The following is a 20,512-nucleotide window of genomic DNA, read 5'->3' as shown; positions in this document are numbered from 1 at the left end:
GAGGTTTTCACAGCGGTGACTATGAAGATTTCTGTCTTCTGGGTTCTTGCGCTATGTAATCTGTTTACCAACGTTTCAGAGGTCATACTGCCTCTGTCATCAGGGCGATTCATCGCTGGTAAACATCGACCAGACTACACAGTGCAACAACCCAGAAGACAGAAATCTTCATCATACGTTTTATTAATGACTCACTAATCATATGTATTGGTTCATGGAAAAATTCACCAGGATGCATGATATTAGTATATGTGTAGGAAATCTTTCAGGCAGTAATATAGAACTGTGAGAAATGTGTTTCGAATAATTTGTTGATTCACGTTAGTACAGTAAAAAATTGTTACTTTTCAGAGGATATGCTGAGTTTCCTAAGTAATCTTGGTATTATGAGTAAGAACAGATCTCATGAGTACTTCGGTGATGTGTGGAAATTGTTAACAGGGGTGAGTTACATGCATTTGTTTTCTTGTAAAGGTTCATGCTATTGATACTGGTTACAACACCAGATCCATAAAATATGTTGCATTAAAATTTGAGTTTCAGCGGCAGCCGTAATGTGCCATATGAAATACAAAAATTGAATCTCTTTTTTATTTCAGAGATTTGGTAATGTAATTGAATCATTATTTATAATTTTGGAATCACAAAATTAAAATAAATGAGAACTTTGATATCAGTGTAGCAGTGTGTAAACGTACTTTGTCTTAAATAAAAAAATGTTGCTTTGGATGATTATTTTCATGTTCAATGATGTTTCTGTCAAGCCATGTTGTAGCATGAGATTAATTATACCAATATATTTGAGCAGAGGTCGTAGAATAATGATTTTTAGAGTGGCGTGTATGGTGTATTTTTGTAAATCATGGACACCTTTTTAAACCCTGAGTTGCTTGCATTATAATAAATTAACAGATGCCACCTTTGAGGATGACCTTTCAAGGGTTGAAACATATTTGATCATCAGTAAGTTGAAAATTTATCTCTTGTTTTAATTTAGTATTAATGTTAATTTAAAAATTACACTGGCATTACGACAAATGCGAAAACATTGAATGACATTTTAATAACTGATTATTATTTAATTTCATTAGGAATTTGTACGTCAAATGTATCTAGAATATGTTTGTGTACTTGAGCCCGATCCTCCAAAGTTTGAGTTCCGATGGGGACGTCGAGCTGAAGAAGAGGTATCTCGACGTTCACTGCTTGAGTTTGTCAGTTTGGTGAGTCTTTGCTGGGTTCAGTTGTAAGTCCATAGAGCAGCTATTTTGTCTGAAATCTTTGTGGTTTTTACTCCACATAAATTCTGGAAAAATATTATCAGTTCCACATTCTTTATAATTCCAGGTTCACAATCGTCCGCCCATCCTACGTAGTTAAAAGGGTGTCTGATGAAAGAAATGTGTTTATTACAGGTTTATGGGAATGAACCAGAAAATTGGACCACGCAGTACCAGGAGGTGTTACAGACTGAAAAAAATAAACGTGAAAAGGAGAAGTAATTTGTAAGTTTTATGATGTATACTTATGATGTGAGCAAAACACTAGCACTTTTCAATGCATGGTCTTCAAACTCGAATTTGTTAGTGACAGGTTGTCTTACGTAATTTTGGAAGGACGTTGGTGCGACATCGTTGTCCTTAATGTTCATGCCCCAACTGAAGACAAAAGCGATGATATCAAGGATAGCTTTTATGAAGAATTGGAATCAGTATTTGATACATTTGGCAAGTATCACATGAAAATTCTGCTAGGAGATTTCAATGCAAAAATTGGGAGGGAGGATATCTTCAAACCCACAATAGGCAGCGAGAGTCTCCATGCACTTAGTAATGATAACGGTGTTAGAGCAGTAACCTTTGCTACGTCAAAAGATTTAATTATAAAAAGTACAAAATTTCCACACCATGATGTTCATAAATACACTTGGACTTCTCCAGATGGCAGAACACACAATCAAATAGATCATGTTTTAGTAGATAAGAGAAGGGGGAGAGATCATTCAGAGGAGCAGATTGCGACACTGATCATTATCTAGTGGTAGCAAAAGTGAGGGAGCGGCTTTCAGTAAGTAGACGAACTAAACAAAATTTTGACACAGAAAGATTTGATTTGAAAAAATTAAGTGAGGGAGAGGCAAAGGAACAATATCAAGTTGAAATTTCGAATAGGTTTCAAATTTTAGAGACAAATGAGGATAATGAAAGTGTGGACATCAACAGGGAGTGGGAAAATGTCAGAAACTGCATCAACATTTCAGCAAAAGAGAAACTAGGATACTACAGGAGAAAGCAAAATAAGCCATGGTTTGATGAAGAATGTTCAAAATTAATAGATCGAAGGAAGCAAACAAAATTTCAATGGTTGCAGAACCCAAACAAAACAAATGCGAATAATCTATGTAATGTGAGACGTGAGGCTAGTAGAACCTTTAGGACTAAGAAAAGGGAATACCTGAAGGGCAAAATTGCTGAACTTGAGACAAATAATAAGGAAAAAAACATCAGAGACCTGTACAGAGGCATTAAAAACTTTAAGAAAGGATATCAACCCCAAACCAATTTGGTAAATGATGATAGTGGCAATTTGCTTGCAGATCCAATAAAAATTGTGAATAGGTGGAAAATTTTTTTTAGCGAGCTCTTAAATGTTCATGATACTGGTGATATTAGACAGATTAAAATGCATACAGCTGAACTGTTGGTGCCAGAACCTAGCTTAGATGAAGTGGAACTAGCCATTGGGAAGTTGAAAAGTTATAAATCTCCAGGAATTGATCAGATTCCGGCCGAATTAATTAAAGCAGGTGGCAAAGTGTTGCATATGAGGATCCATAAGCTTATTCAGTTAATTTGGGATAAGGAAGAGATGCCACAACAATGGAAGGAATCCATAATTATTCCTATTCATAAGAAGGGGGACAAGACTGAGTGTGGTAATTACCGAGGAATTTCGCTGCTATCAACCTCATACAAAATTCTATCCAACATTCTTTTGGCAAGGTTAACCCCATATGCGAATGAAATTATTGGGGATCATCAGTGTGGGTTCAGACGAAACAGATCAACGATTGATCAGATCTTTTGCATTCGTCAGATACTAGAGAAAAAATGGGAGTTCGGTGGGACCGTACATCAGTTATTTATAGATTTCAAAAAAGCCTATGACTCTGTGAAGAGAGAAGTGCTATATAATATTCTTATTGAATTTGGTATACCAAAGAAGCTAGTGGGTCTAATAAAAATGTGCTTAAATGTAGCAAAATTGGAGCAGGTAAATATGTATCTGAGACATTCTTCATCAAGAACTGGTCTGAAACAAGGAGATGCTTTGTCTATCTTGCTCTTTAACTTTGCGCTAGAATACGCCATCAGGAAGGTCCAAGGTAGGCAGGAGGGTTTGCAATTGAATGGGACACATCAGCTATTGGCATATGCTGATGATGTTAATTTATTGGGGGATGATATAAGTACAATAAAGAGGAACGCAGAAGTTTTACTAGAGGCTGGTAGACACGTGGGGCTGGAAGTAAATTCAGAAAAAACTAAGTACATGTTAGTATCTCGTAATCAGAAGACAGGCGGGCAAAATTATCTTAGGGTGGCTAATAAATCCTTTGAAAGGGTTACAAAGTTCAAATATTTGGGAACAACAATAACAAATCAAAACGATACTTGTGAGGAAGTTAGGAGGAGACTAAATTCCGGAAATGCTTGCTACTTCTCAGTCCAAAATATTTTGTCTTCCCGTCTGATTTCTAAGAACCTGAAAATTAAAGTATACAAAACAATAATCTTGCCTGTTGTTTTGTATGGGTGCGAAACATGGTCTCTCACTCAGAGGGAGGAACACAGATTGCAGGTGTTTGAGAATCGGGTGTTGAGGAGGATATTTGGGCCTAAGAGGGAAGACGATGGGGCGTGGAGAAAACTGCACAATGACGAGCTTAAAAATGTGTACTGCTCCCCCAGTATTGTGAGGGTGATTAAGTCGAGAAGAGTGAGATGGGCGGGACATGTAGCTTGCATGGATGGGACAAGAGGTGTGCACCGGGTACTGGTTGGGAAACCTGAAGGGAAGAGACCGCTGGTGAGACCTAGACGTAGATGGGAGGATAATCTCAGGCGGGATCTATGGGAGATAGGAGTTGAAGGAAACTGGATTTTGTTGGCCCAGGACAGGGTCCGGTGGAGGGCTTTGGTTAACTCGGTGATGAACCTTCGGGTTCGGTAAGCCATCTAGTTAGTTAGGTCTTCAAACTCTGTATGGTGAGAGATCTCTGAAACGTAATTAAACTTGTAGGAATATAACTTATAAACTGGGCAAATTGTTTTCATTTCACAATAACTGACAAGTAACATATGTACATGTGCTACTAACATACCTGCAACGTCTAATACAGTGAAACCTCGATGCATCGTTTTCGGCGGGGGTGGGAAATAAAAACGATAGATGCGGGAAAGCATTAAAAATTAAAAAAAACCATGTTTCTCTTTCAAAGTTACTTCTTTTTACCAAAAAAGTCTTTAATGGACAACTGGTTTGTCGAAACTTTACGTTTTAGACCAAACAGAGCACTTTCCACGTTCAAAATGTTTTCCTCGTCACGTTCACTAATATTAAGCGCATAAAAGAACGACTTCACTTTCGCCAATGCAGCGTGTGCTTCGGCAAAGCTTCGTCGTCTTCCTCTTCCTCACCACTCCAACCCTCTTCGCGAACAATAACAGGAAGAATGGAAATACTATTACTGCCGAACTCAACGAAAGGTAGCTGTAGAAGACCCTGAACCGCTGGAAACTAGATGAACCAGAAGAATGAAAAGTGCTGCCAGCCTTTCCTTTGTACTTATAATAAAAGCATGTGTGAAGAAATTCACACTGCACATGCCATCTGGCATCAGTGGAAGGAAATATGAGTGCACCCTAATTAAAATCGTAAATTTCTGACAATGAGCACTGCCATTCACTCCAACTATCACCCCTGCACTGCTGACCCCTCATTCCAAAAGAATGTGCTGGTTGGGTGATATATGGTTAGTTGGTTAGATATATCTATTGATCATAATCACATGTCTGCATACAGTAACAGCTACAACACAGGCTTAAATCTTTTATGTTTTGCAGTGACACATTTCATGCTTCCAGATCAGCTGTTGGTGCTACTGTTCTACTGCTGCAGCTAGTACTACTTCTACTATTTTGCCCATTTATCTAGAGGATTACAGAAAATCAGGCCTATATTTAGAAGAAGAGATAGGCACAACTAATTTGGTAAATGCTAATGGAAATTTACACTTACCTCCTTCCCCTAGAAGTCTCAGTGGGTCAAAGTCTCTCAGTTTTGTTGCGTAAGGCCGTGAATTATTGGCTGTAACACAGTATTAAAATTACAGGCATGTTCTAAGGTATCCTACCCATACAGCATGATTAAAATAATTTCCGTAGTATGCCACATATTATAATTTGCCCGTTGAATGGACCATCCATCATAATTGAAGAGGAATGTTACCACAGATGGTGGTCACTTTCCTGATGTATTAAATTACTGTCTGTAGGACTTGTGTAGTAGGCAATTGTTTAAATGAGTGGTCTGAAGTTTTGTTGTCTCTAAAATCGGCCTGCAATTTAAATTGAAGTTTATAATATTAGTCTATATTGTGCCATATATATTAGCATTTCCACTTCCTAAGAACTGCTCGGGCAGTCCTAATGATAGTTATTATATCTGATGGTTTCTAAAAATTATATATCGGCTGGCATTAGTCTCAGGAAACAAGGCATTGACAAGATGTCAAATACACATAAGACATGACTGTTTTGTCTTTACTCACAGTTTATTGTGCAATAACAGATTCATATGAAGAACTTATAAAATACAGTTCAGAAATTATTTTTTGGTTGTACAATCAGTTACAACTGAAATACCAAGTATGGTCTGCTGTCAGAATGTAAAGTGTAATTGTGAGGTAAATGATCAGAACTCAGGTCTCATACTGACAGGAGCAATAATTCATGTACTTGCTGAGTTTTCGAACCAGTAAAGAGATGATTTTAATATCATCTTCCTATGTATGTAATGCTGTTTACAGTGCAGTCTGGTCAATAATATTTAGTGTGTATATTCATTTTGTAATTCAGGGACGTTGGGTTTACAACTTCATGGTCGTTGGTATGGTACCATCCAATAATATAATTTTCAGTAGCATAATGTGGTCATGTTCTCCACTGCAGGATATTATGATCATTCTTAAATCAAAAGCCAAGGAGTACAAAAAAATACATTGTGCCCACTTGAAAAATATTTGATATTGTTGCCACTATAAGTAGCAGCATACAGTTGGAAGATTAATCAAGAGTAATAACAATGCCTGCATATGGGAAGTTGTGGTCAGTCATCTCAGAGGTTCAAAACAGATTTCCCTACAATCCATTGTAATGTTGCCATGCCACCTCTCCCACGTAAATGAAGTGGCCAATTACAATAAATATTCTTTCAAACACAGTACATGCATGCCTTGTGCATCAATATTATTGAAATGCCACCTTCCTTCCTTTTATTATCCTACAAGTAACATGAGATGCACATAACCTGAGAAATTTTGTGCTATACGTGTAATAATTGTAGACTGAAATCTTCATTCAACAATATTTTCCTTAGCAGTTTCTTTACCAACAGTTGCAATTAACCATTATTCTGGTAACAGATTAATGCATTGGAAATTAAAGATAACAAATATGAAAACATTACTCCATTCTTCCACACTTTCACAGTTTGTTGATACTTTGTCAGAAGACGGCATTCTAAAATTTCCATGCAAGAAATAGCATGTTCATGAACTTAAAAGCAGGAATATAAATATTGTTTGAGCTTCTGAAACTGCCTTTATATAAACCACAAATTAATAAATAAATAGATGATAAAATCTATTAGCTCAGATATGTACCATTTGCATATGTTCTCTTGGCATCAGGAGCAAAACTGTCCAGTATCAAACATTTTACTGCCTGTCTTTTATGAGCCAAATATCCCCCTTGTTAATAGCAAGCAACACAAAATGATAAGATGTTTGGTTACATACCTGAGGGTCTGTCCTACGTGAAGTCCTTGTCCCAGTTTTCTGTGGCACAGTCCCAGTCTTCCACATTTTTGTCGTACCAGGCATAAAGTTCGTCCCTGTCCCAGTCAGAGATAGGTTTGTTGTTCCAGTTGTGAAAGTCTGTGTCCCAGTATTTGTCATAGTCATCCCCATGGTTGACGGGGCCACTCCATGTCCTGGTCTAATTCAGTGCTTTTACGGTACTGGAAAGAGGATATGACAGGCAAATTAGTCACTGTCTGGTTGTCAAATTAATTCAGACCTGTTTAGGGGCTCCAGTTTTGTAGCGGAGCATTTTACAAGCGACTCTGAGTGAGTGGGTTCAGTATTCTGACTTCGCCATTGGACCTAACACTTAAAATAGGCCTTCTCAAAAATGTTCTGCAAAATAATAACAAAATATAATGTATACGAATACAATCGCCAGCCACAGTGCGTTGGACCTATTTTGCGAACGCTTTCAGGTCAGCCACACCACCGCTGCGCTCTCTGGAGACGGACATACTAACTAACCAACTCCCTGGTAGGAGAACTCGCATGTCCAACGCCGACAACTCCGAAGGCCGTCACCGGCCACGATGCGCCAAACTTCGTCAATTTGCCATCCTCACATCCTACCTCTCTTCGATCCATCTTGATATTATCCTCCCATCTGCTTCCTGGTCTACCCAGTGGTCTTTTTCCAGAAGTATTCCCTGCCAAAATTCCGTATGCACCCCTTGTTTCCCCCCTCCATGCGTGTCTGGAGACCGACAGTGTTGTTAATTCGCAGTAGAACCTGAACATGGCGACGTGGCGTGTTCTTTATTGATAAAAGTATTTTCCTATCGCGGGGCCCCCAAGTTAATGTGCCGTTCCTTACCTATAATAATCACTGATGTAGCATTTCGTTCCATTGACTGTCACCGCCTGTTCATGTGGGGTCATGGCGAAAAATCTCCTTGCCAAGCAATGGCAAAGGTCAATTAGCTTTGCCCCAGAGATGGAATAATCGAGTTTGAATTTCTCTGTTTTTTCCGTGAAGAGGTTAATGAATTTCGAGCACTGAGCAGACAGTTTGAAGACTGCGTTTCCCCTAGTTTTGTCAAGCATGATTAAGCCCAAGAGGGTCGGCGAATGGTGGGCCACTCGCAGCAACCTGAGGAACTCGTCTAGCAAAGTACCAGCGTAGAAGCACGCCGGATGTCCAGAACCAGAGTAAGGGCTGTAAATGTTGTCTCCAGGTGACAGCTCTCACCGCGCGGTACTGCAAACAAACAAGGCAACTGTCAGACGGGCAGCTGACCACTGACCACATCGGCTGCAGCTGTTTACAAACCCTGCAGTTGGTATGTTGTTTAAATTATTGACGAATAAACAGTCGATGTTGCCTTGGGTGATTTTGCTGTTCATGGTATTTGTAACAGATTCTACTTTACAAGAAAAAGCAAGGAGAACGGAGACCGGTGAAAGGCTTTGGTTAATTCTTACATCGCTGATTTTGAATAAAAATTATAAATACAGTAACCTCTGCACTCATTGCTAAGTAGTTGCGAGATAATCTCCTAAAAATCCGCCAACATTGCGCTACAGTCACGTGAGCATTGGTCTCACTTCACGGTGAGTCATTTGCGTTGCGCCTGGTAAGGGAGTATGGAAAAATGCGCTCAGTTCAGTTCTTGTTGACACATTGAATGTGCTGAAAACTGTGCACTAAACGTGTTTGTGTTGTTGTTCGACCACTATTCTGCAGTAGCAACTGTTTTATATTTATAAATTGTAGAAGAGCCACCATGTCTGGTAAGAGAAGTGAATGTGTTGCTAAAATGTTACGTATGTCTATTGCGTTAGAAGATAAGATGGACGTAATTCGTAGAATAGAAGGTGGTGATACCCGTCGTAATGTGTGCAGAAGTATGAATTTGCCTCCTTCCACTGTGACTACCATAATGAAAAATTCATACAAAATAAAACAGTCGATGCAACAGGCTGAGAGAGTAAGTGAAACGCAAGTGAGTTATAGCAGAAGTAAACTTTTAGAAAGAATGGAGAAATTACTGTTGCTATGGGTGGATGACATGAATCGAAAAAACATTCCCTTGACTGAAATTGCTATCACGGAGAAGGTGAAGTCAATTTTTGAGGAACTTAAGCCGTCAATGTTTCGGGGCCGGGACCGCATGTCATTGACTTCCCATTGATTTACACTATAAAAAGAGTTTCAATTTACGCCGGTTCTTCCACGAACGCATCCCCGGCGTAAATCGAGGGTTACCTGTACATAAACTAAGCACATAAAAAAATGTGCAACACAGTCATAATTATGTTCAATATCTTTAATATTAACCATTTTATGCATCCTTTCGATAACCTGCATAACAGGACAGTCATGTCTGTCCACTTATTAACACCAGATATCTGGCAAATTTGTTTTAAATTTTTATCATATGATGTAACTTCTGTTTTCCATGAATATCATATCAAATGCTATACCAGTTTTCCAAAAATAGCTCACCGTACAAAAATAATGATACAGAACATAAAATATAGATCTCATTCAGATCTTCTGTTTTAATTTGAAACATTTTTCAATACAGTAAATATTTAATTAAATACAAGGTAAAACAAATTATGACTCTATAATGTGACATCTGTGGTGTGAAATTTTCTGCAATAGATCTCCAATGAATGAACATCTAGATTAATGAGGTACTAAGAATAATCAGCCCCATGAAACAAAGTCTTTCTTGATAAGCTAATAGTTGCTTAGCCAGTTAAGAAATTCCCTGCCATTTATGGAACACTGTATTTTTCATTGATTAATTTATTTTAAGTCCCATATTATCATCATCATCATCAGTCTGGCTTTTAATGTTGAAAGTTGATGACCCATCATTAGACACGTTCCACAATCTGTCTCCATCGGTCCCGATCTTCTACCTCTCTGAGTAGGAGGCCAAGTGGCAGATTCAATTTCTCTTCCAGCTGGTCCACCATCGCCTTGGGGATCTTCCGCTCCATCTTTACCCTTCAACCTTTCCCTGGACAATAATTTTTTCCAGGCTATCATCCTGTCGCCTTACAATATGCTCAAAGAACTGTAGTATTCGCTGATAGCATATGGAGGACAGTCTCTTCTGTACATTGAGTTCGTTGAGTATCCAGTTATTGGTTTTTTCTCCATCCACGATACTTTCAGCATCCTCCTGTATGCCCACATCTCAAAAGAATTGATTTTTCTTCTGTCTTCTGCCTTAATTGTCCATGTTTCTGCACCAGACAGAAAAATTGGGAACACCAGTCTTCAACAGTCTCATTTTAGTGCTGTTATGCTCTACAGGTCAAACCCTCTCTCTGTCTCTTTCTCTTTTTAGCCATCGGATAAGGACTTTGATAAAGGAGCAGTAAATATGACATACTAAATAAAACTCCAATTACAAAAGCTACATTAATAATATTTAATTATAAAATACATTTCCCTGACCCATTAACTAGCTCGAACCAGACCAAGTATCTCGCCTACAGTCACAGTAGAACAAACAAGTACTCACCCAGACCACACACCAATGCGAGCAACAGCAACATGGCGAGCACGAGCGACACAGATTCCAGTAGCAACCTTTCTTATTAGCGAGAGCCCCTTTTTAGTACCAATCCTTCAATTTTATACAGATCAAAAGACGCGCAGTTATGACGTGGTTCACGGGAACCGCCCTGGAATCGGCGTTTCTCGGATTCGTAATTCCCCTAACCACACCATGGAAGTCACGTATGCATTATTTCCCAAGAAAACACAGAACTTGGATGCTCACTTCTGCGGTAGGACGAGTGGTTGGTTTAATCCGACTTCTCCGGACTTCCCACCAGTCATCCTGTATATTGCGTAACTCTGTGAAATCCCAAGACTTCTGAAACAAGTGCTACCCTGGGGTACAAATACACGGCAAGGGGCCGCTGGCACAACAGTGCGTCTACTGATATTGCGATCCTTCCAAATGACAATCAGCTTTGATGCAGCATCTCTAGCTAGTACTGTTTGTTAGGGCCACCCAAGAGTACAGCTTAACCAATTGGTGATTACTAAACTTCTTATGTCTTTATTAACAGGCTTGTGTTTGAGAACACACCAAGAGGAATCTTAACATCATATGACTGCAAGATAGTGAAGCTACATCAACTTGTGACCTCATATGACTACTTTGTCGCAGTCTGTGAAGTCATGTTCGTAACGTTCATATTTTTCTACACCGTAAAAAAGAGAGTGGATGTTGTGGTCTTCAAACGCAAATACGTGGATTCTGTATGGAATGGTTTTGGTCTGGCTATTCTTATGGTAAGATTCTCTACTCTGACTTGAGATAATATAGATTAAATAAAAGTAGTATTGCCTTGAACCATTTCATATTGACATTAATAGATACAAGAAGTATATTTCTAATAATATTGTCAGGGTGATTAAGTCGAGAAGAATGAGATGGGCGGGGCACGTAGCGCGCATGGATGGACAAGAGGTGTGCACCGGGTATTGGTTGGGAAGCCTGAAGGGAAGAGACCGCTGGGGAGACCTAGACGTAGATGGGAGGATAATCTCAGGCGGGATCTATGGGAGATAGGAGTTGAAGGAGACTGGATTTTGTTGGCCCAGGACAGGGTCCGGTGGAGGGCTTTGGTTAATTCGGTGATGAACCTTAGGGTTCTGTAAGCCATCTAGTTAGTTAGTTTATTTTTAAACTTAAAATAAATAGGCTTGTGCTGCTTCCTATCCACTTTATTTTCATCCTATTCATTGTTCAACATTTGGATAAGTTAAATAACAATTAAATAACCTACAGAGTATTTTTTTCAATGGGCAATTCTGCTTGAATGAAGTCTAATGCACTTAATTCTTTCAGTGATTGTAATTTTATTCTTGTGTTCTTTCTTCCCCAGCTTGGCTATGGTATTATATGCTTCAGAATCTATAGCTATGTGGTTATTGAACCATAAATAATGCAACATATTTTTGGGAAGAAGTTTTCAAACTTTGACTCATTTGCTTTATATCAAGAAATTTACAACTTTGGAGCTGTTATTCTGTTCACTTTCACATGGCCCATAATTTTCAAATATGGCGGTTTAAGCGACTTCATGTTCAAATTCGTCGGGTTGCTTGTCAAGGTAAGTGCATATCTAATTTTTTTTTCTACAGTTTCGGTCCGATTTCTAATTGATGCTGATTTATAAAGTTGTTACCAGATTCTAATGAGATGATACTGATATAACGTCATAAACATAATGCTGTTTTATGCCTTTCCTTTTTTTTACAGCAATGCATAGAGATTTTTAAAATTCTATTTATCTTCTTCATTATTATTGCCACATACAATCGGACGATATCCCTACTGTAATGAACACAGGTATGTTTCTATGTATATATACATGGGCATGTACATATGTGTGCATGTGTATATAAATGTGTATAATGGTAAGATGTTATGTAGGATTTGAGGTTTTCAGAGCGGTGACTAAAAAGCCTGCTGTCTTCTGGGTTGTTGCGCCATCATCAGGGCGATTCATCGTCCTGATGACGGAGACAGCATGACCTCTGAAACGTTGGTTAACATCGACCATACTACACGGCGCAACAACCCAGAAATCTTCATAGGATAGTTTGTTTAAACTACGTATCCAGAAATGTTCAACTTCCTCAGTTTACACTAGTGTGAAGGTGTGTATGAATCACATGTATCCCGGGCGTTGGTTAGAGATCGGAGGGCCGGTTGAATGGCCAGCCCGCTCCCCAGACTCGACACCTCTCGATTACTACTTTTGGGGGCATGTCAAGAGCATCGTTTACGTGACACCGTTGGACGACACAGAACAACTTTTGGCCAGAATACTGGCTGCATCTGACGTGGTCCGTTAGGCTCCTGGGCTATTTGAAAGGGTGCGCCAGAGTTTCGTTCGCCTGCATTGAATTTGGAGGACGCCACATTGAACACCTGTTGTAAATTTGGTTTGTAAGATTGCTAATGTAATCCTTATACTTTAATGAAAAACAAAATTAAGCTAGTAGGCGAATAGCAAAGTACGATTATTTCAGCGATATATTATCAGACTTCCCTGTCTTCAATGGTTTCGACTGACTCAGGAAAACTTCGGAGGACATGGATTCCTATTCGAAAGTTGTTCTCTCTGAGTCGCTCTATATGCTCCTTCAGTTTGGCCCTAACCTTTTGAATCACCCTGTATATTTTCGTTGTTTTCCTTCATGTTATAAATTAGTGTTTATTTATTGTAAATTTTTCCCCTAGGCAATGGCTGGGCCACATTCAAAGTTAGGTGTGTGTACATTGTTTTACAAAAACTGTTGTAGTTCATTATCAGTTAACAGTACAGTCACCAAACTTACATAAAATTATGCAGAAATAAATGTTCTTTCTTGCAGGATGAGTGGTGAAGAAGGAAGATAAAAATCAATTTGTTTCTACATCCTGAGAATGAATTTTTTTTTCAGTATCTCAAAAATTTTCCCAAGTTAAGTAAAAAATTAGAATTTACGAGATATTTTTTATTCTAATCTGCAGTATTTAGTGTATAAGTGTGTTTTATTTTTTTCATGAGTATGTGTGTATAATTCTGTTTTTGGTGAATTTTTATATTTTAAGCTTTAAATATGAGAAAATTTGCCTGGGTGAGTAGACCAAAACGGTGGAAATAGGCCTTGGAACTGAAAGGGTAAAAACAGCAAGAAAAGTTTATATTTTGAATATATAAAATCATGCATACAAACAAAATTGTTTACACATTAAATAACACTTTGTGCCAAACGCGTTTTGACCTAAAGAGGTCACCATCAGTGGCAAAACTTTAATTCATTAGTCTGTCTATTAAAATCATACAATTCATGAAACCATGGTTTATTATAAAGCACTGAGCACTTTATAAAACCATACTTCATGTAATGCCACACTGAAACTTTAATTGCACATGAGTTGGTGTATTATCTAAATTCATTTCAGCTTAATGTCCACTGGCCCAAGTTTTACTTGAGGTTTCCGCAAGGCCCTTCACACTGCTCCATGCTGAAGACTGGAAGACCTCCTTTAATTTCTGTAACATCCCCTCAACAGGAGTAATTTATAATTTTATGTGTTTGTTATATGTTCAGTAAAGACTTTATGTTCTTAAATTAACAATGTTTTTGCACTTTTATAAATTTATATAAAAGTTTGATGTTTCAGAGGTTTTAAAAGTGAGTTAAAGATGACAGCCTTACTTCCTCATCAGTCGATTTATTGTCCTGATTTTCCTTTCTCCTGGAAGTGCTGAAAAGTTTTGAACAGAAATGAGACTAGCGCTCATGTTTGTTTCTTATTAGTAAGAGTTAAAATGTTAAGCAATTCTTGATTTACCATCAGCGTGAGAAATTGTTATACCAGAAGACTACACCATCCTTGTTAATTTGCGTCTGTCAGTGCCTTGCAGTAGGAATGAAATTGCGGAGCGCATGAGTAAATGATGAAGTCTGATAATGCAGTGAGTGTGAAGGCGGCTGTCTTCTGGGTTGTAGCTGCGGTACTCATCTCTGAAACACTTGACATGGATGGCCTGCTGTAATTATGTCTTTATCCCTACTACTATACTCTGTTGTATCCTCCTCGGTACACTTTACCTTCCAATATTACTGCTACTCTTGAAGTTAAATCTTGGTACCATATGTAACTATAAGTGTGGAGGTAATTTTTAGCTGATCGCCCCATACTGACAGCTCACAAGATGTTGGCACCAAGTTCCAATGAAATATTGGGAAACTTTTACCAGACTACATGGAGTAAACAAATGTTTGTTTGAAGACGTCATTTTTTGGCTACAAATTGGGAGAGGATTGCAAATTTTTAAGCTCATCATTATGGAGTTTTCTCCATGCCCCTTCTTATTCTCTCCTAGGCCCAAATATCATCCTCAACCCTGCTCTCAAACACCTGCATTCTATGTTTTGTACCAATACAAAACAACAGGTAAACTTATTGTTTTGCATATTTTAATCTTTAGGTTCTTAGAAATCAGAAGGGAAGACAGAATATTTTGAACTGAGAAGTAGCAAACATTTCCAGAATTTATTCTCCTAATTTGCTTGTGAATATTATTTTAATTTGTTATTGTTGTTCCCAAATATTTGAACTTTACATACATACATACATCTTTATTACATTCCATGGATCCATAAGTTAGTCAGATGACAATAGGATGTCATAATAATACAATACATGTTATACAAACACAAGTCATATAAATGTCACAAAAATACAAACGAAGGATAAATTACGACTTACTTGTAGACATTTGGAATTCATCGACAGAGTAAAAGGAGTGTGTAATTAAGTATCGTTTCAATGCTGTTTTAAATTGTGCCTTTTTATTTACAAGACTTGAGAGATTAGATGGTAGACTGTTGAAAATTTTGATCCCTGCATAATATGCACTCTTCTGAAAACATGAGAGGTTGGCAGTTGGTCTATGAAGCTGATTTTTATTCCTTGTGTTGACATGGTGTATAGTTTGAAAGAGTTCTTGGTTATTTACAATAAAGTTCATTAATGAGAATATGTATTCACATGGAAGAGGTAAGATTTCTAATCTCTTAAATAGACTTCTACATGAATTCCTAGGTTTTACACCAGCCAATAACCTAACAATTTTCTTTTGTAAAGTGAATATCTTTTTGATGTTTGATGAATTTCCCCCAAAAAATTATTCCAAATTTCATTAAATAGTGAAAATATGCAAAATATACTGATCTGAGTGTGTCAGTGTTGCTGACGTGGAACAGAGATCTAACTGCGTAACATGCGCCACTTAACTTAGGTATCAGTTCATCAATATGATTAGTCCAATTTAGGTGATTATCAATTTTCAAACCCAATAATTTTGTGTTTATCGACTCTTGTATATACTTCGCATCATAACCAATACTTGAAGCACATTGTGGTGAGTTATTTGTTATAAATTTTATTAGATTTAGGGTCAGCTTGTTAGCAGTAAACCATTTACTCATATGAGACAGAACTATGTTTGATGTTGAACAGAAATCATCAAAATTTTTATTTGAAATTATGACGCTTGTGTCATCAGCAAATATTATGGGTTCTGTTGAAGTATTTATTGTTTTTATTATTGGAGGAAGGTCATTTATGTATATTATAAAAAGCAAGGGACCTAAAATTGACCCTTGGGGGACTCCATGTTTTATTGTTCCCCAGTTTGAGAAAAAATTTCGTTTGTTTTTAGGTGCTTTTACTTCGATCTGTTAAATAGGATCTGAACCATTGCGCTGCTATTCCTTGAATGCCATAAAAATGCAATTTATCCAACAAAATTTCATGATTTACACAGTCAAAAGCTTTTGCTAAATCACAGAAAATTCCTCCAACATGCATTTTTTGGTTAACAGATTTTAGAACATTGTCTGTTAGTTTGAAAGTAGCATCTTCAGTGGATACACATTTCCTGAAGCCAAATTGTTCCTGGACTAATATGTTGTTAGCATGCATATGATGACTTAATCTATTGTACATAATCTTCTCAAGCACTTTAGAAAAAGTAGTTAAAAGTGAAATTGGTCTGTAATTTGTCATATTGGTTTTGTCCCCTTTCTTGTACAGTGGTCGTACTACTGATATTTTAAGGCGGTCAGGGAAAATGCCTGTGTATAATGAGTGATTACAAATGTGGGTTAATGGACGACTAATTAGAGCTGAACAAGCCTTCAAAATTTTACTTATTTCATCATAACCTGATGAGTTTTTTGATTTGAGGGAATTTATTACACTTTTCACCTCAGTTTCGGTGGTTGGAATGATATTAGAGCCAGAAAAGTTAACAGGAAATGCAGCTTTTAAAGTGGAAACAGCATCTTCTGTCCCTGTTTGATTTAAATTTAAGCTTTCAGTAATTGTTAGAAAAAACTTATTGAAGGCATTAGCCACTGTTCCAGGATCATTTACTTTTTCATTGTTTATTAGAAGAGATGGCATTTGTTCTGATAAATATATTTTTCCTGTCCCCCTTTTTATTATGTTCCATGTTGTTTTTATTTTATTGTCTGATTTTGCTATAAGTCTACTGTAATGCTGCTTTTTAGCCTCTTTTATATGTGTATGTGTTTAACTGATTAAAAGTAAAACTCCATTAAAAGATATAAGTATGGATGTGAGTGAAATTACTGAAAAGGCATTCTGAGATTTTCAGTTTGTATAAATAAGGATAATGTCTTTACAGTAAATTTTACAAGTTATGTAATTCCATTTCATAATATAAGAGGAAATCTACCACCTTGGGTTGACAAGAGCATCAGAGACCCGTTTAAGAGTATGATTATGCTCTGAAACTGCAATTAACTTGTTTGAGTCATGCGCCTGATCAGCATGCTTACCCTTCTACGTATTGAACACTGTGCAGCTTTGTGAGATCTGACATTTTCACTATGGTAAAGATGACAATATGATGATAGTCATCTGGGTTATGACACCGTGTAAGGCTGAAGGTAGAAACAGTAGTTTTCTCTGAAATCTTGGATTCTACCTATAAATCTACAAGGCATCACAACCCACAACAACATAATCAATGTACAGGTCATACTGAATCATCCTCCTTTATACTTTTCACTTCATCCAGTGTAATTATTATGTTATTTAATGCTGTATAAGTAATACATTGATTTGTTCCATAAAATGATTAATAAAAAGTAATCCCAGTTAAGCCAGAGGTGGCAGTATGATCATCAGCTCATCAAGAAACTTTGGGTAAACTAAATGATTTTTTGTTAGAATATATATTTTGGTAGAAAGCGTATGTGGAATCTGTTTCAGGGATTGATGGTGGAAAATCCAGTTGTGATCTACATTGCAGCCCAGAACTATGATTGGCTGCCGCAAATGCAGACTGTCATCCAAAGCAACACTAAGCATCGCATTATCCTTGTAGCTCAGGATACACCACTCAATGGCATTTTGGGTCTCATGAACTGTATCTGCAAGGAGCCAGAGACCAACTTTGTAAGGTTAGAGACTCCTACTTGAACCTTTTTACTGCCAGTGAACAAAGTACCACATGTTAACAAGTTTTCACCTGATTTCTAAGATTTGAACATTTGTGCAATATTTAATCTCTTTGACTTATAAATATTATTTTATGTTTTAAAATAAAATTTCCATCTGAGATGGTGATTTATTTAATTTATTGTTCTTATTTATAAATTCTTGGAACATATGCCAGTTTCACTATTACAATAAAGTCCACAATCAGAATTTTTGTTGAAATAAAACCTGTCTTAAATTTGCATAATTGTTCATGTTTAGATAAAATGTTATAATGTACATTTTTGTCTTGAAGATTAGCTGATTTGAGTTGGTTCACTCTTTTCTTATTCATTTTCAAATATTGCATGTTTGATTGTTTGTCATGTTAAGGGTATAGAGCTATGACTCTGTTATTGTATATCCTGTTCTTGCTGTAGCACCTAAAGTGTGGATTTTTCATTCATAAGTTTTCTGTAGATGAATGTAACTTAGTTTTGTCTGAATCAAAAAGAGAGAATTTTTAATATGTGCTGATTTTTGTCGTTCCCCAGTTGCATAAGAGCTTACTTGCTTTTCTGAGAGTGATAGCTGATTTTCTGGCATGAAATTAAAACAAGAGACTTTGTGAATTGGCACTGAAATTATGTAATGAATTTAATGTTATAATTGGTTAGTTTAATTTTGTTTAATTCTTTAGATAGGTCAAAATAAATGTTTGTTTGGAAGTGAGTTTAGTGTTTACATACTATGTGGTCCAGCTTTTACAGCATTGTGGTTGAGAGGATGACCTGTAGATTAGCATCCTGAATCAGTAATTGTAAGGATCACAAATGGAAACAGGCACTTCATTGTTATTCATTTAAACTTATCCAGATAAAAAAATTTAATCAGTCAGACCACATGGGAGATGGAGGCTTAGTTGAAATGATAATATTAAAGTTCATCTTATTGGAATAGGATAGGAAGCTGTGAACTGTATTCTTGTGGCTCACAATAAGGACCAGTTGGCAACAAACCTTTGTGTTCCTTGAAAGGCGGGACTTACTTTACTAGCTGAGTGACCATCAGCTTGGAAGAAAGACTCTGTTTCATGGAGTTTCAAAAGGTTGAATTAAATACATGTTCCTTTTGTGTGAAGACAATGAACTTTAATGTTTATTAAACTTATTTAGTAACATTATGATGATAATAAGGAGCCTTAGAATAATTCATATTAGATTCATCAGTTCGAATGACTGCATTATTCATGTCTCAATAAAAGGATATAATTTAAATATATAAGTGAACAAGCAGAAGGTCTACGCCCTCCTGCAAATTTAGTTGTGAGAAATTATCGAGCAGGGAATGTCCGTATTAGGTGTTGAGTGCTGCAAGTGCCATAATGAAGTCTGACGAAGGGAAGTTCGTGTTCGTAAGTACGGTTACCAGTGGGCTTAGTCAGTCGGTGTGCTAAAGAGAGTCGTGCAGTACAATCCCGTGGCGACATATGGAATAATCGTTTAAGAATGCTTCGCGCTAAGTTCATTGTGCAGTATTTTACGAAATCCTACCTGTTTTCATAAATGATGGAAGATTTTTAGGTTATGGAAATGTTTGGTAGTTGGTTTTCTATATGTGATGTTGGTTGGCCTGATTAATTGACGCAGCCCGCGTTTCATCTTATTAGTTTCTGCAAATTTAGTTCCAAGAATTGAATAAACAGGGAAGATGTCGCTGCTGAATCCGCGTGAGGTGTTGAGTGTCTACATGCCAACATGAAGTCTGACGAGTGGAAGTTCGTGTCCGAGACTACGGTTAGCAGTGGACGCTTTCACTCGGTGTCTTGTGTTATAGATAGTCGTGTAGGTATTAAAGATTTGTGTCTGGTTTTGATCTAAGCAGGGTGTGAAACGTCGCTGGGTTCAGTAACAATTCGGGTGACCGAGAGGCAATGTGTGCCAGAATGTAGGCGATCTAGTTACGAAATGTGTGTTATTTGTTTCATAGTGCTTCGTGCTAAGTTGATTGAGCTGTATTTTACGATCCTAGGTGTTGTTCCGTGTGGTTGGTTTCATAAATGATTTTAGGTTATGATTATGTTTGGTAGTTGGTTTCTTATAGGTGACGGTAGGCGTGTTTCGCCTTCATTTGTTTGTAGTTCCTGTCATTTTTAAGGGCTAAGATGTAACTAATGGCGGTTACGGAAGTACTTTCCAGCAACCCCGTTTCTGCTTATGATTTTACAATTTGTGGAGTGGTATTTCAGGCAGCATTTCGTTCGGCAGTGCAGTGGAGTGTGCTAGGTAGGACATCTACTTCAGCCCTTTTGTCGTTAGATGGCAGAGGAGTTCGTCAGGGTGGGCATATAACGATCATCGAATATCGCTAGTTCAGC

General features: G+C 37.4%; 1 protein-coding gene and 1 long non-coding RNA gene across 10 annotated transcripts in view; one reads left to right on the top strand and one right to left on the bottom strand.

The window, feature by feature from the left end:
• Positions 1–11,320, top strand: part of LOC110832519 (non-structural maintenance of chromosomes element 3 homolog) — an 86,305-nt gene extending 74,985 nt beyond the window's left edge. For 3 of the 9 annotated variants that reach the window (XM_087341476.1, XM_087341475.1, XM_087341474.1), the window contains exons 4-6: positions 352–443; positions 1,092–1,223; positions 1,416–6,507. In XM_087341476.1, coding sequence (XP_087197602.1) covers positions 352–443; positions 1,092–1,223; positions 1,416–1,502 — 311 coding nt within the window. In that variant the 3' untranslated portion in view covers positions 1,503–6,507. Of the gene's footprint in view, positions 1–351; positions 444–1,091; positions 1,224–1,415; positions 6,508–8,123; positions 8,428–11,185 lie in introns of those variants that run through there. The other 6 variants (XR_015532907.1, XR_015532906.1, XM_087341473.1 and 3 more) reach the window with 6 other exon arrangements.
• Positions 11,321–13,800: 2,480 nt separating this feature from the next.
• LOC110840671 (uncharacterized) lies at positions 13,801–19,697 on the bottom strand. Its single transcript, XR_002546950.2, has 2 exons — positions 14,473–19,697; positions 13,801–14,385 (listed from the first exon to the last, which is right to left on the bottom strand). It is a non-coding gene; the product is annotated as an uncharacterized LOC110840671 (long non-coding RNA).
• Positions 19,698–20,512: the final 815 nt, after the last annotated feature.

This window comes from Zootermopsis nevadensis, unplaced genomic scaffold, assembly GCF_977971745.1.
Source record: "Zootermopsis nevadensis isolate Lab colony 2312 unplaced genomic scaffold, Znev_1.0 Znev_ptg000076l, whole genome shotgun sequence".
Classification (NCBI taxonomy): Eukaryota; Metazoa; Arthropoda; class Insecta; order Blattodea; family Termopsidae; genus Zootermopsis; species Zootermopsis nevadensis.
Note: the sequence above shows the minus strand (reverse complement) of the source record. Positions and strands in the feature narration are given on the sequence as shown.